A 15972-nucleotide genomic window follows, 5' to 3' on the forward strand; every position below is an offset into this window, starting at 1 on the left:
GCAAACTATGGTTTTTCATATCACTGGAAAAAAAGTGGAATGAAATGCGATCAAAAAGACAAATGTAAGCAAAAGTGGTATATCTGAAAATATCTTGTCCTCCAAAAAAATAAGCTGCCACACAGCTTCATCAGCAGAAAAATACAATAAAATGTTGTAGCTCTCAGAATAAAGTGATGCAAAAATATTTTTTCTATAAAAGTTTTTATTGTGTAAAGTGCCAAAACACAGTTTTTGCTGTAATCGTACTGACCCGAAGAATCAAACTGCCTTATCAATTTTACCACATGTGATACGGCATAAACCCCTCCACCCAAAAAAAAAAACAATTCCTGAATTGCTGTTTTTTGTTCATTCTGCCTCCCAAAAATCGGAATATCCAATCATAAAAAAAACCACTTTAAATATGGTATTGCTGTAATCGCACCAACCCGAAGAATAAAGTCGTCTAATCACTTATACCACGCGAGGAATTGCTTTAAAAAAAATAAAACCAATTCTTTGCTTGCTGTTGTGTTGGTTTTTTTTTTTTCCCCCCATCCTGCCTCAAAAAGATCAGAGTTTGGCTCGGCTCACATTTATCCTGCGCTCTAGGCTGGGTACTTACACCGGGGTTTCTGTGTAAATCTCTGAAATACTCGATTCAGACCGAATCCCCAGTGGAAGATTCCCCATAACGAGGCAGATGTAGGCACTATGGACACTGTCTGACCTATGATCTGGTAGTGTCAGTTTTTTTAAGTGTGCATAAAAGTACTGTCGACAACAGTTTTGTGCCCTTCTGAAAATTACAACGCTGAACAAAGGACAGATGGAGTCCAGAGTAACTCTACTGCCTCATTATAGTGAATAGATCATTGGGGGTGGGGAGTTTCATCTGTATCAAGTTACTCAAAGATTTAGATGGAAACCCTGATGTAAGTGCTCAGTATAGAGCAGAAGATAAATGGGATTCAAAATGTTATTTAAAATGTTCCCAACAAAAGATTCAACTCAATCCACAAAAAAATGCCCCCACTCAGCTCTGTCATCAGTCAATGGAAATATAGATGGCTTCCAAATTACTGGTAGTACAATGGTCCTGGAAAAGCGCTATGGCTCCTCGTTCCCCAAAAGAAATTCAGAGCTCCCAAATCCAAATGGGCCCCCCTTTGCTTGCGAGTCCCATAGTGTGCCTAGCATCCACGTGTTTGGCAGGGGTATAATTTCCAAAATGGGGTCACTTGAGGGGGGCATTTTGATCTTTTAGCACTTAGGGGCTCTGTATATGGAGTCCACAGAATATTCTAGGAAAATCTGCTCTCCAGGAGGCAAACAGCACTCCGAGTCTCGATGTGTGGCTAAGCAGTACTGTACAACCACATATGGAGTACTGCCATATTTAGTAGAACTTGTGTGACAAATTTTGTGCGGTTTTTACCCATTTTCCAATCTGAAAATGTAAAATATGGGTCTAAAACTAAATTTTTCTGGTAAAAATGCATCACGCCCCATGAATTACACAGTGCATAAAGTGTTAATAGCGGGATTACACACACGTGTGTTGACGTGTGAAGTCTCCGCTAACCTAGGCACAGTTTTGTACTAAGCAAACTAGATTATCGCTCAGTATATCACAGGACCACCACCAAAGGGGGGTAATGATCGCTGCCTGGAAGCTGCTGTTAGCATTGTTGTACGGCGACAGTGGTAATCAATAGCAGGCGCGATCACTCCCCGTGCATATCATGGCACATGGAGTGTTAACAGCAATGCTGCCGTATAGAAACTCCGCTATGTGCCAGGTGTAGTTCAGTCCTGTGCAAGCTGATTTACCTCTATAATCTGCCTTTTATATTGTTATAGATCCTGACTACCTAACCTCATTCTAAACTATAGGACGTGTCCCGACGCGCGTTTCGCCGGTATACCGGCTTTTTCTAATACCTGTTGTTCTGACACCTCAGGGGCTCTTCCAGTGGGTCATGGCACCCGTAAACCATAACAGTAAAATCTGCACTATAATATGGCGCTCCTTCTGTTTTGAGCTTTGCACTGTGCCTCAAATTAGTTCCCGATTACATGTAGGGTATTGACGCAATCAGGAGAAATTACATAAACTGAGATCCTTTTTTCCTATTAACCCTTATAAAAATTTTAAAAATGGGACTAAACCACTTTTTTAGTGGTAAAAATGTAATTATTCTTTCTTTACCCCTCAATGGAGCGCGACGACCACTACTCGCCTAATACATGATGGCACCCGGCGACCACTACGCACCTAATACATGATGGTGCCCGGCGACCACTACTCGCCTAATACATGATGGCGCTCGGCGACCACTACTCACCTAATACATGATGGTGCCCGGCGACCACTACGCACCTAAGGCCGGCGTCACACTGGCGTTTTAAACGGCCGAGTGCAATGCGATAAAAAATCGCATTGCACTCGGACCAATGTTCAGCTATGGGGCAGCTCCCACCAGCCGACTTTTTGTCGGCCGTTTTCCTCGGTCCGAGACAATCGCAGCATGCTGCGATTGTCTCGGACCGAGGAAAACTCGGGTCACTCGCACCCATATAAGCCTATGGGTGCGAGTGAGACAGCGCACACCACTCGGATATCATCCGAGTGCTGTGCGTTATAAGCGGACCCCAGCAATGGAGGAGATGGAGAAATTCATTTCTCCGCCTCCTCCGCAGCTGTGCTCCGATCCTCCCTGTGCGAGAGAATCGGAGCACAGACGCATGACACTCGGCTCCTGCTCTGCTGCGACCAGGAGACGAGTGTCATTAGCATATCGCATCCGATGATCTCGCATCGGATGCAATACGCCAGTGTGATGCCGGCCTAATACATGATGGTGCCCGGCGACCACTACTCGCCTAATACATGATCGCGCTCGGCGACCACTACTCACCTAATACATGATGGCGCGCGGCGACCACTACTCACCTAATACATGATGGTGCGCGGCGACCACTACGCACCTAATATATGATGGCGCCCGGCGACCACTACGCACCTAATACATGATGGTGCCCGGCGACCACTACTCACCTCCTACTAAATGTTATCACCTCATTTATATATGTTGTTAGAGGGGGTGGCCTCAATATGGAGGGCCAGCACTTAGGTAGACGCTATGAGGAAAGTAAACAAAGAGGATTGTTTGGGGATGTGAGGTCACTTGCAAATGCTGTGTAACAGCGTATAAGGTCATACCTGGAGGAGAGTTGCCAGCACAGAAGTGGGGGCTAGAGGGGAAGGTAATAGAATCCATTAGTTTCAATAAGGCCAAGTACATGTGTAACGCTGGAGTATATCCAAACCTACCTGGAGGGAAGCCGCCTCGACCAATATGTCAGTTATCCTCTCAGACGCGGTGTCCACCGCTAGTCTGTGCTGTCTATGGAGTGCGCGCTATTTAAACAACGCTCGTGCGTCGGGTAAGGGCGCCGAGACCGGATGTGAAGTTCTAGCGTCCGGTTAGGGCGGAAGTACATGGCCGTGCGTTCCACCTTATGGATATGCGTTCCACTTGGCAGCGCTGTAGCGTAGCCCTTTGTAAAAGTATATTTTAACATATGTGGGCACGATGCAAATAAGAATTGCGGCTGTAGGCATCTATTCTGTATGTTTTTTTGATGTTTTTGAAAAGTGTCCTTATCTCTCAGGGGTAGGAGGGGCCTTTGCATGGGAGGAATATGGGGGAGGAGTGTAAGACAAACAGGACTAGGCATCCACTGGGATAGATAGATTAGAGAGTACAGGGTGTTATACGTACTGTATTTAAAGTGCCTGTGGAGTGTTGAACGCCTTATGTGCGTATTGTGCGGTACCTAGTGGTCTATAGAAATGGACACATGATAGTGGTAAGAGTCCGTGACCGAGGTGCCGTTCACATAAAGACACGTATCCGTGGTGAAGGGTGGCACGACAGGTGGTGCTTGCTCTGGTGATCATTCGTGATGTGCCAATCATCATTAATACAGACGGCTCTAAAAGATAAAATTCTCAGTCAGTATTTTCAAACATATTATACAGGATATTTGTATCAAAGGTACATGGAAATTACAGGCTGATTCAGTACCAAATGCCATGTCATCATGTAAACGCCGACAATTCATATTCCCTATTCAGTCCTTTAGGTGATAATGTATCCAACATGTGGATCCAGTATGCCTCACGTTTTTTGAGCATGAGTATTCTGTTGCCCCCCCTGCGTTGCTTGGGGACTTGCTCCAGAACCTGAAATCTCAACTGTGCGATGTTGTGTTTTAATGCGTGAAAATGATGGGGTAGTGGTAGCAGGAGGTTATTGCAGCGGATGGTTGATTTATGTTTAGACACTCGGTCCCTAATCGGCTGTGATGTTTCCCCCACATATAGTAGTCCGCATGGGCACTTTATCACATATATCACATAGGTAGAGTCACACGTGAAGTATCCTCTGATTTTAAATTCTTTCCCAGAGTGTGGGTGTCTAACAACATTGCCTTTCTGGACATTGTTGCATTGGACACAATGCAAACAAGGGAAAGTACCATCCCTTGGTGTACCTAGGAAGCTTTGCCTTGTGATGGTGTTTGTGCCAACATCTGCTTTCACTAGATTATCCCGCAGGCTGGGGGCTCTTTTGAAGCACGGAAGGAAGGGGTTTTGAAACTCCTTGACACTCGGGTAGGCAGTAGAGAGGATTGACCAGTTACCGCGGATGGCCCTATGTAGCTTGTACATGAAGGGATGAAAAGAATGCACAAAAGGGATTCGTGACGTGGTGTCTGTCCTGGGTCTATTGGTGGTGATCTTAGATTCCTCAAGGAGGGATGGCGGGTAGCCTCTAGCTATGAATTTTTGGGTCATCTCTTGTGTACGCCGTTCCCTGATGTCTGTGTTGGAAACAATACGTCTTACCCTCTGATATTGTGCCTTAGGTATGGATCTTTTGGTGGATGGAGGGTGGAGACTCTGAAAATGTAGGAGACTGTTGCGGTCTGTGCTTTTGCAATAGAGATCCGTGCTTAGTAGACCGCTCGAGTCCTTCACCACAAGTGTGTCTAAGAAATTCATGTTCCACAGGTCATAGTTCATGGTGAAAGTGATACCAGGCCAAGAGGTGTTTAAGAATGCTAGGAAAGTCTGGAGCGACTCTTCCGAACCCTGCCATATACAGAAGACGTCGTCTATATATCTTTTCCACACAATGACGTTATCTCTGAATAGAGTGCTGAGGTATATGATGCTCTCCTCAAATTGGACCATATACGCATTTGCATATGGGGGTGCTGCGTGTGACCCCATCGCGGTCCCCCGTTTTTGCAGGTAAAACGTATCTTGGAATAGAAAAAAGTTTGATGTAAGGATGATTCTGAGAAGGTCAATGCATAGTGATGTTTGGTCTATGTCTCTATCTGTACCTTCAAGTAGGTGACGTACCGAGAGAATACCCTCTTCATGGGGGATGGAGGTGTACAAATCCTTAACATCTAAGGTTACTAAGAGGGCATCCACAGGGATGGTTTTTATCTCACTAATAAGGTGTAGAAAGGAGCCGGTGTCTAGCAAAAATGATTTGGACTTTTGTATAAGTGGAGTAAGTATCCGCTCGATGTACTTCGCTGAGGGGGATAGTAGGGAATCTGTAGAGGCCACTATCGGTCTTCCTGGTGGGTTCTCCAGATTCTTGTGAACCTTCGGAAGGGTGTAGAAGACAGGTATGATGGGATTGGAGTTTAGGAGAAAACTACATGTTTTCTGGTCTAAGACTCCTAGGTCAGTATATTTGTGAAGTATGGTCTCGATTTTGTGGCGTATGTCAGGTGAGGGATCCCTGTCCAATGCCTGGTAGATGGAGTTGTCATCCAGTTGTCGCATTATCTCAGACAGGTATTTGGTCCTGTCCATGATCACAAGTGCCCCACCCTTGTCTGCTGGTTTCATCATAATGGACCTATCTCCCTGGAGATTTCTGAGAGAGTGTCTCTCCTCAATAGTTAGGTTTGGGGGATAAAATAGATTCCCCCTTTCAATGTCCTCTTTAAGGGATGTAAATGAGTCCTTAATGAAACCAATAAAGGTTTCGACTGCATGGGAACTATGTGGGGGTTTAAAATGGCTCTTGTTTCGTAAACCCAGGCTAGATGCGGACAGTAATTTAGGATTAGGCTCAATAGGAACCATATCTGTAGCATAAGGGGCGGTAGAGAAATATGCTTTTAATCTAATTAGACGAAAGAATCTCTGCAGATCCATATCTAAATCGAAGGTACGGCATCTATACGATGGGCAGAATGATAGTCCTTTTTGTAAAAGTGAATGTTCTGCAACACTTGGAGTCCGAGATGAAATATTAATAACTAAATTGTCCATACCTTCGACCGGGTGGTTCTGTAGGTGTCTTGATTTCTCCTTACGTTTCCGTCCCCATCTCGTCTTCTGGTGGGATAGCGACGTGGTCCTAAAAAAGGAAGAGTAGATATAGTGGTAGATGGTCCAGATTCGTGTTCGGACCCCGAAGTAGATGGATCTGAGGATGCTTGACGTGTGTTCATGCGTCGAGGGTTGTCCTGCCATCTGTAGACTTTGTTGTTCTTATAGTCCTCTGCGTCTCTTGCAAATTTGTTGCGTTTCCTGACCTCAATGTCTCTTCTGTGTCTGGTGATCCGCTCCTGGATTTCCTGGAGGGTAGATAACTCCTCTCGCCGCACGCCATCATGTATTAGGTGAGTAGTGGTCGCCGGGCACCATCATGTATTAGGTGCGTAGTGGTTGCCGCGCGCCATCATGTATTAGGTGAGTAGTGGTCGCCGGGCGCCATCATGTATTAGGTGAGTAGTGGTCGCCGCGCACTACTCACCTAATACATGATGGCGTGCGGCGACCACTACTCACCTAATACATGATGGCGCGCGGCAACCACTACGCACCTAATACATGATGGTGCCCGGCGACCACTACTCACCTAATACATGATGGCGTGCGGCGACCACTACTCACCTAATACATGATGGTGCCCGGCGACCACTACGCACCTAATACATGATGGTGCCCGGCGACCACTACTCACCTAATACATGACTGCGCCCGGCGACCACTGCTCACCTAATACATGATGGCGCCCGGCGACCACTACTCACCTAATACATGATGGCGCCCGGCGACCACTACTCATGTAATACATGATGAGCGGCGACCACTACTCAGCTAATACATGATGAGCGGCGACCACTACTCACCTAATACATGATGGCGCCCGGCGACCACTACTCACCTAATACATGATGGCGTGCTACGACCACTACTCACCTAATACATGATGGCGTGCGGCGACCACTACTCACCTAATACATGATGAGCGTCGACCACTACTCACCTAATAAATGATGGCGCGCGGCGACCACTACTCACCTAATACATTATGGCGCCCGGCGACCACTACTCACCTAATACATGATGGCGTGCGGCGACCATTACTCACCTAATGCATGATGGCGACCACAACTCGCCTAATCCATGATGGCGACCACTACTCACCCAATACATGATGGCGGGCGGCGACCACTTCTCACCTAATACATGACGGCGACCACTACTCGCCTAATACATGATGGCGCGCGGCGACCACTACTCACCTAATACATGAGCGGCGACCACTACTCACCTAGTACATAATGGCGTCCGGCGACCACTACGCACCTAATACATGATGGTGCCCGGCGACCACTACTCGCCTAATACATGATGGTGCCCGGCGACCACTACTCACCTAATACATGATGGCGACCACTACTCTCCTAATACATGACGGCGCGCGGCGACCACTACTCACCTATTACATGATGGCGCCTGGCGACCACAACTCACCTAATACATGATGGCGCGCGGTGACCACTACTCACCTAATACATGATGGCGACCACTACGCACCTAATACATGATGGTGCCCGGCGACCACTACTCACCTAATACATGATGGCGTGTGGTGACCACTACTCACCTAATACATTCTGGAATGCTGTAGATAAGCCCCCAATGTAACCTGAAAGATAAGAAAAACAGGTTATATTATACTCACCCAGGGGCGGTTTGGTGCGGTTGGGTCTGAATGGCGTCACGGTCTGAGTCCAGTGCCTCCCATCTTCATGCGATGACGTCCTCTTTTTTGCTTCCTGTCGCGGCAGTACTGCAGTGAGCAGGGAAAGGTCAGAGAGTGTTAAAATACTTTTTAATAATGTGTGTGTTTTATTAACCATTTCATACTATTGGATTAATAATGGATAGGTTTCATAATTAACGCCTCTCCATTATTCACCTGGCTTAATGTCACCTTACAATAGCAAGGTGACATTAACCCTTCATTACCCCATATCCCACCGCTACACGGGAGTGGGAAGAGAGAGGCTAAGTGCCAGAATAGGCGCATCTTCCAGATGTGCCTTTTCTGGGGTGGCTGGGGGCAGATGTTTTTAGCCGGGGGGGGCCCTATAACCATGGTACCTCCCCAGGCTTTTAATATATGCACTCAGTCACTGGCTTTCCCACTCTGGAGGAGAGAATTGCGCAGCAGCCCACCCCAATTTTTTCCGGGATTTAACCCTTTAATAGCTAGAGCTTCAAAATTGTACACACAGACACTTGTTACATTACTAAAGAGGAATATGTTATAAAAAAAGGGATATGAGATGGTGTACTGTATGTAAACCATGGCTCATATCCTGTTGGGTTTTTGAAGGAGCAAAAGCCGCCAATTGAATTACCGGCTTTTATGCTTACGCTGAATTAAATATAAATATATATATATGTATATATATGTGTCTCACTGACATATATAGATATATATATATATATATATATATCTATTCTATGTGTACACATTTATTCTACCTATTCTATTCTGTCAGTGTGATTTTACTGTACACCGCACTGAATTGCCGGCTTTTCTAGAGAACACCGGTGCGTATTTCTCGCAAGTCACGCATGGTCCATGTGTAATCCGTAATTTTATCGCCTCCATAGACTTTCATTGGCAGATTTTTTGCGCAATACGCTGACAAACGCAGCAAACCTGCTCCGCCCAAAGCCCCGCCCCCTTCTGGAGACGCGATGATGCCGGATGTGTTCATTGCACACATCCGGAATCCCCGCACCCCACACATAGGGCCCTGTGTTTTACTTTGCGGCGGCGCAGCGTCGCCGCAAGGTAAACGAACATGCTGCGTTCTAAAAAGACACGGCGCTTGTCCGGAATCGCAGGGCCCCCGGGTGCGTGTTCGTACGCATAGTGGAGACGGGATTTTATAAAATCCCCTCCACTATGCTGTAACATCTGGACGCTGCGGATTGAATGCTGCGGCTCCACGCAGCGTTCAATCCACAGCTATTCCGGATGTAATACGGCCCGTGGACACATTCCCATTCTAGACAAAACGCCAGTGCAAATAATGCAATAAGGAGTCGGGTTCCTAGACTCTGGAACTATTTTTTTTTCTAGTCACGCACAATTCTTGGAGTACAGAGTGCACTAGAGGTGAGATATCGCGGGTGGCCTCAGTGAGGACAGGTCACCTCATGCAGGTGATGGAATCTCGCCACACAATATCTCCTGGCCAGCATGCCTTTCGCCGTGCTGGCCAGCAGAGGGAGCCATTCGCTCTTCCTAACCTCTGCGCATCTCGCGAGACTTGACTTAGTTGGTCGTTATTTCACGTTGGCTCGGGAACTGGACCTGTATCCTGTAAAGTTCGCAGGTCGGTGTAATACTATGGGCGCTATCATGGCCGCCCGTGCTTCATCAGACAGTGTATAGTCCCAGGCTGTACACATTGCAGCAGCCCGGGTCTGTGCCTGCAGGGCGCCATAGTACTGTGCATAGAGGGGTGAGGATGGGACAATTGTGTTGTTGGGCAGTGTAGCAGCTTATTGTCTGTTGTCTCTTGTCAGTGTGTCCTTGTGATGACCAGACCTCATGAACGCCGCACATCCCTCTCCACAGGTACAGAAAGCTCATGTGTGCATGAACCAGGATGTTGGAGGGTCCCTGCCATCAGGATTGTGCCCTCACTATGGCGCGTGTACAGGCGCTGACATGCTCAGTGAGTCCTCACTCGTGTTTGTAGAATTTTGCGTTTTAGAGAAATGCAAATGAGCTGCAAGTGCAGCGGGGCGGGACATTGCACCGCAGCTCTCCGGCCGCTCTCCCTACTCTCCGTCTCTGGCTCACAGGTCGCTTTTTCTTCAGTGTGTCCTTCCTCTCATGCCCGAGATTTCACACTAAACCCCTTGTTGCCTGTCGCGGTGCATGTTCACTAACATACTGATAACATTGTAAGAGCTGGACTATTGACCTACGCATACGCCGCCCTCCCTGCGACTCCAGGCAACGATGGCACCATTATCTCTGTATGCATGTAGTGGCGCTCATCGGCCCCCCATGACTCGATCATGGGGAAGTAATGCGCTACCATGGCAGCTGGAGACTTGCTGGAAAACATTTCAGAAATTTGTAAAAAAAAAAAAAAAAAAAAGAATAAAAATTTCACTTGTCATCATTTTCCGAGACCTGTAACGTTTTACATTTTTGGTCATTGGGGCTCTGTGAGACCTTATTTTTTGTGCCTTGAGTTGTCATTTTTATTGATACCATTTTGGGGTAGGTCTGATGTTTTGATTGACTCTTATTGCATTTTTTGCAGTGTTGCAGAATCTGAAAAAACACAATTCCAGCATTAGACCGTGTGCACACGTTGCGGTTTTTCCCGCAGATCCGCAGCGTATTTGACGCTGCAGATCTGCAGCAGTTTTCTATGTGTTTACAGTACCATGTAAACCTATGGAAAACCAAATCCGCTGTGCACATGCTGCGGAAAAAAAACGTGCGGAAACGCAGTGTTGTTTTTTCCGCAGCATGTCAGTTCTTTGTGCGGATCTGCAGCGTTTCTGCACCCATTGACTTGCATTGAGTCTGGTACATCCACAGCAAAACCGCAGATGTAAAAAAGATCTGTGGTTTAGCTGCAGATAAAATGCTGCAGATCGGGAGGAGGGAGTGTGTGGGCGGAGTGTGGGAGGTGACTGTGTGCGGGCAGGGTAGCGGGCTGTCCGCGAGTCTGATGGGGCGTCTGCTGGGCTGTCAAGGGGCTGTCGGGGGTCTCTGCGGAGCTGTCTGCGGGGGGGGGGGGGTGTTTGCGTGCAGGCATCGTCCGATGGGGCTACTCGTCCCATCCGGATATGCCTGCTACAGTGACAGTGATTGACACATTAGCCAATGATGGGACAGTAGTAGTCCCATCATCCTGCTAATGTGTTGAATGTAAAAAAACAAACAAAACACATACACACTTATACAGTGCATACATATAGATATACAGTACATACAACATACAGTGCATACTACATACAACATACAGTGCATACTACATACAGAACTTACTACATACAGCATACAGTACATACAACACAGTACAACATACAGTACATGCAGAACATACAGTGCATACAACGTACAGTACATACAACATACAGTACATACAACATACAGAACATACAACATACAGTACATGCAGTGCATACCAATTACAGTACATACCACATACAGTGCATACAACATACAGTGCATGCACCATACAGTACATGCAACATACAGTACAGACAGTACATACAACATACACACATGTACAGTACATACAACATACAGTGCATACAACATACACACATATACAGTACATACAGAACATACAGTACATATACACAACACATACAGTACAGACAACAGAGTACATACTCGCCAATCACCTTCATCCCGAAGCATTGATCACCTGTAAAAAAATATTAAAATAATAAACAAACCATATACTCCCTGATCCACAGAAATCCAATTAATACGAGTGTCCCACGACGATCTCCCGTGGACAGCAGCCACATCAGCTGATGCGACCGCTCTCCAGGGGCTCCAGGATACAATGACGCAGGTATTCTTCCGCACTGTATTCCTCCGCAGCTGTGAGAAATAGATCATACCCTCACTTGCGGCACTGCTGTGGGGGAAAATTCCCACGCAGCATTGCCATAAAGCGAGAGAGTGAACTACAGTAACCTCTTCAGTGATGCAGTGCAGGCGCCATTCAGGCCCTATAGATCGGTGACATCACCCGATGTCACTGTTCTATAGGGTCGATCGTTGTGGGACACTCGTTATTGATTGGACTGCATCGGAAAGGGAGTATACGGTTGGTTTATTATTTTAAATTTTTTGCAGGTGATCGAGGGCGTCAGGAATTAGTCGTGCTTGTAAGTATGGTGAAATTAAGAATATTAAAATACTTTTTTCTGACTGTCTTTTTTTTTAACTCCTTCACTACTATAGGATTAATAATGGATAGGTGTCTTATTGACGCCTCTCCATTATTAACTGGGCTTAATGTCACCTTACAATAGCAAGGTGACATTAACCCCTTATTACCCCATTTCCCACCACTACATGGGATTGGGAAAAGAGGGGCTAAGTGCCAGAATTGGCGCATCTTAGAGAAGCACCATTTCTGAGGCTGCTGTGGGTTGGTATTTGTAGCCGGGGGAGGGGGGGGGGCGGCAATATCCATGGCCCCTCTCTGGGCTGTGAATATCTGCCTTTCTGGGACCCTACATCATTTTTTTTTTTTTTTTTTGGGTGGGGTCCCCCTATTTTAATAGCCAGTAAAGGCTATGCAGACAGCTGCTGGCTGATATTCATAGCCTGAGAAGGGGCCATGGGTATTACTCCCTTCCCAGGCTACGAATATAAGGCCCCCGGCTGTCGGCTTTCCCCCTTTGGCGCAGAAAATTGCGCGGGAGCCCACTCCATTTTTTCCCCCTGTTTTTTGAGAAAATTAAACATTGTTCATTAATAAACATCGGCCTTGCTATTATCTATCTATGGATAGATATATGGATAGATATATCTATGTATCTATAGATATACTGTATCTATCTATAGATGTATTTATAGATAGATAGATACTATGTATCTATCCCATATTGTAACAACTCTGCTGTCATTACTACATGGCCTCCCATCCCTCACACACCTTCTTACTCACTGCTCCATGTCATGTTGTGTTCAGTCTGTTGCCAGCTCCATATTCTGTGCCTCTGCTCTGCATGCTTCCTAGCTGTGTGTATAGGGAGGCGGCGCCAGAACTCTCTGGTTCTTATGGAATCAGGGCGCACCTGTCTAATCTGTTCCTGACCAATTACCAAGAGGGCTCCAGTATTTAGGGCAGCTCCACCCTGTGGACTGGGCCAGTGCAATGTGATAACTCAGTTTGTGTTTTGCTTCTGAGCTGCCAGGCCTTGCTCTGTGTCTTGCCTTCTCTGAAGGCAGTTCTCCTTGCTTTGCCTTGAATCTGTCTGTCTGCCCTTCAGGAGGCAGAATATCCTGGTCCCTGTGTCTTTGTTCTTGTACCTTGTCTTGTTCCATTACCTTGTCTGAACTGTGTCCTACCTTTGTCTCCTTGTCTGTGGCTTCATTCCCTGTTGTCTTTCCTTTTGTCCTCTCTGCTTATGCTCTGCACTCTGTCTGCTCTATACCCTTGTGACTTTGCCTGTGGTCTGCTCTCTTGCAACTTTACCTCTGCTCCGCACTCCTGCGGTTCTGCTTCGTTCTACACTGCTCCGCTCCTGCTGCTGCAGAAATCTCTTGCTGCAGCTCCTCTCCGCATTCCTTGCAGTTCCGCTCTGCTTAGCTTTTGCTGCTGCAGAAACCTCTTGCTGCAGCTCCTCTCCGCATTCCTTGCAGTTCCGCTCTGCTTAGCTTTTGCTGCTGCAGAAACCTCTTGCTGCAGCTCCTCTCCGCATTCCTTGTGGTTCCGCTTTGCTTAGCTTCTGTTGCTGCACCATCTCTTGCTGCTCTACCACTCCTATCCGCAGCCTTGCGTTTCTCTTCCTGTGTGAACAGGTCCCAACCTGTTCCTTCATACTCCATTCCTTTCTGCTTATTTTCTTACCTGCACCTACTGTGTGAACAGGTCCCAACCTGTTCCTTCATAATTCATATTCGAACCTTCACCTCCTGTGTGAGCAGGTCCCTACCTGTTCCTTCATACACCACACCAATCTGCCATGCCTGCCAGCCCTGTGTCTCTGCCGTGCCTGCTAGCCCTGTGTCTCTGCCGTGCCTGCTAGCCCTGTGTCTCTGCCGTGCCGTTTGCACCTGTTCTAGTGTTCCTGTTCTCCAAGTGGGATCAGCAGCCACAGCCAGATACCACCCTGGAGTAGCACCTGGCAGCTGCTTGCCGCACAAGCCTGACCTCACCATCAGAGGCTCCAGCGAAAACCAAGGCATCTGTCCTAGTCACGCCCCTTCCAGGGTAGTTTGGTTCATGGCACAGTGGGGCCACAAACCCCCGAGCTCACGCCCGCCAGTCAGGGCGTGAGCATGACACATATCTATGTATCTATAGATAGTAGGAATGAGATAGATAGTTAGATAGATAGAAGGAATGAGATAGATAGATCTATAGATAGATAGAAGGAATGAGATATATAGATTATTAGATAGAAGGAATTAGATAGATCGACAGAAGGAATGAGATAGATAGAAGGAATGAGAGATAGATACCGTATATACTCGAGTATAAGCCGACCCGAGTATAAGCCGACCCCCCTAATTTTGCCACAAAAAACTGGGAAAACTTATTGACTCGCTACACTCATCAGGAGGGCGTTAAACTAGAAGAAGAGGGGACGGGAAGAAAAACATTAGACTCGAACAAAGAAGACCCAGGAAAACATACTCAGAAGGGAGGTAAGAACATTTCTAAAACAATCCACAGCGAGGAGATTGGAACAAAACAAAATCCTCTAAACTGCATGCTCGCAAACGCCAGAAGCCTGACAAACAAGATGGAAGAACTAGAAGCAGAAATATCTACAGGTAACTTTGACATAGTGGGAATAACCGAGACATGGTTAGATGAAAGCTATGACTGGGCAGTTAACTTACAGGGTTACAGTCTGTTTAGAAAGGATCGTAAAAATCGAAGAGGAGGAGGGGTTTGTCTCTATGTAAAGTCTTGTCTAAAGTCCACTTTAAGGGAGGATATTAGCGAAGGGAATGAGGATGTCGAGTCCATATGGGTCGAAATTCATGGAGGGAAAAATGGTAACAAAATTCTCATTGGGGTCTGTTACAAACCCCCAAATATAACAGAAATCATGGAAAGTCTACTTCTAAAGCAGATAGATGAAGCTGCAACCCATAATGAGGTCCTGGTTATGGGGGACTTTAACTACCCGGATATTAACTGGGAAACAGAAACCTGTGAAACCCATAAAGGCAACAGGTTTCTGCTAATAACCAAGAAAAATTATCTTTCACAATTGGTGCAGAATCCAACCAGAGGAGCAGCACTTTTAGACCTAATACTATCTAATAGACCTGACAGAATAACAAATCTGCAGGTGGTCGGGCATCTAGGAAATAGTGACCACAATATTGTACAGTTTCACCTGTCTTTCACTAGGGGGACTTGTCAGGGAGTCACAAAAACACTGAACTTTAGGAAGGCAAAGTTTGACCAGCTTAGAGATGCCCTTAATCTGGTAGACTGGGACAATATCCTCAGAAATAAGAATACAGATAATAAATGGGAAATGTTTAAGAACATCCTAAATAGGCACTGTAAGCGGTTTATACCTTGTGGGAATAAAAGGACTAGAAATAGGAAAAACCCAATGTGGCTAAACAAAGAAGTAAGACAGGCAATTAACAGTAAAAAGAAAGCATTTGCACTACTAAAGCAGGATGGCACCATTGAAGCTCTAAAAAACTATAGGGAGAAAAATACTTTATCTAAAAAACTAATTAAAGCTGCCAAAAAGGAAACAGAGAAGCACATTGCTAAGGAGAGTAAAACTAATCCCAAACTGTTCTTCAACTATATCAATAGTAAAAGAATAAAAACTGAAAATGTAGGCCCCTTAAAAAATAGTGAGGAAAGAATGGTTGTAGA

General features: G+C 46.2%; 1 protein-coding gene across 5 annotated transcripts in view; it reads left to right on the forward strand.

The window, feature by feature from the left end:
• Window positions 1–9586: 9586 nt before the first annotated feature.
• CCDC62 (coiled-coil domain containing 62) overlaps window positions 9587–15972 on the forward strand; it is a 61086-nt gene continuing 54700 nt past the window's right edge. For 2 of the 5 annotated variants that reach the window (XM_077293167.1, XM_077293166.1), the window contains exon 1: window positions 9952–10077. In XM_077293167.1, coding sequence (XP_077149282.1) covers window positions 10009–10077 — 69 coding nt within the window. In that variant the 5' untranslated portion in view covers window positions 9952–10008. Of the gene's footprint in view, window positions 9733–9925; window positions 10078–15972 lie in introns of those variants that run through there. The other 3 variants (XM_077293168.1, XM_077293169.1, XM_077293170.1) reach the window with 3 other exon arrangements.

Source organism: Ranitomeya variabilis, chromosome 1 (genome assembly GCF_051348905.1).
Source record: "Ranitomeya variabilis isolate aRanVar5 chromosome 1, aRanVar5.hap1, whole genome shotgun sequence".
NCBI classification, from domain to species: Eukaryota; Metazoa; Chordata; class Amphibia; order Anura; family Dendrobatidae; genus Ranitomeya; species Ranitomeya variabilis.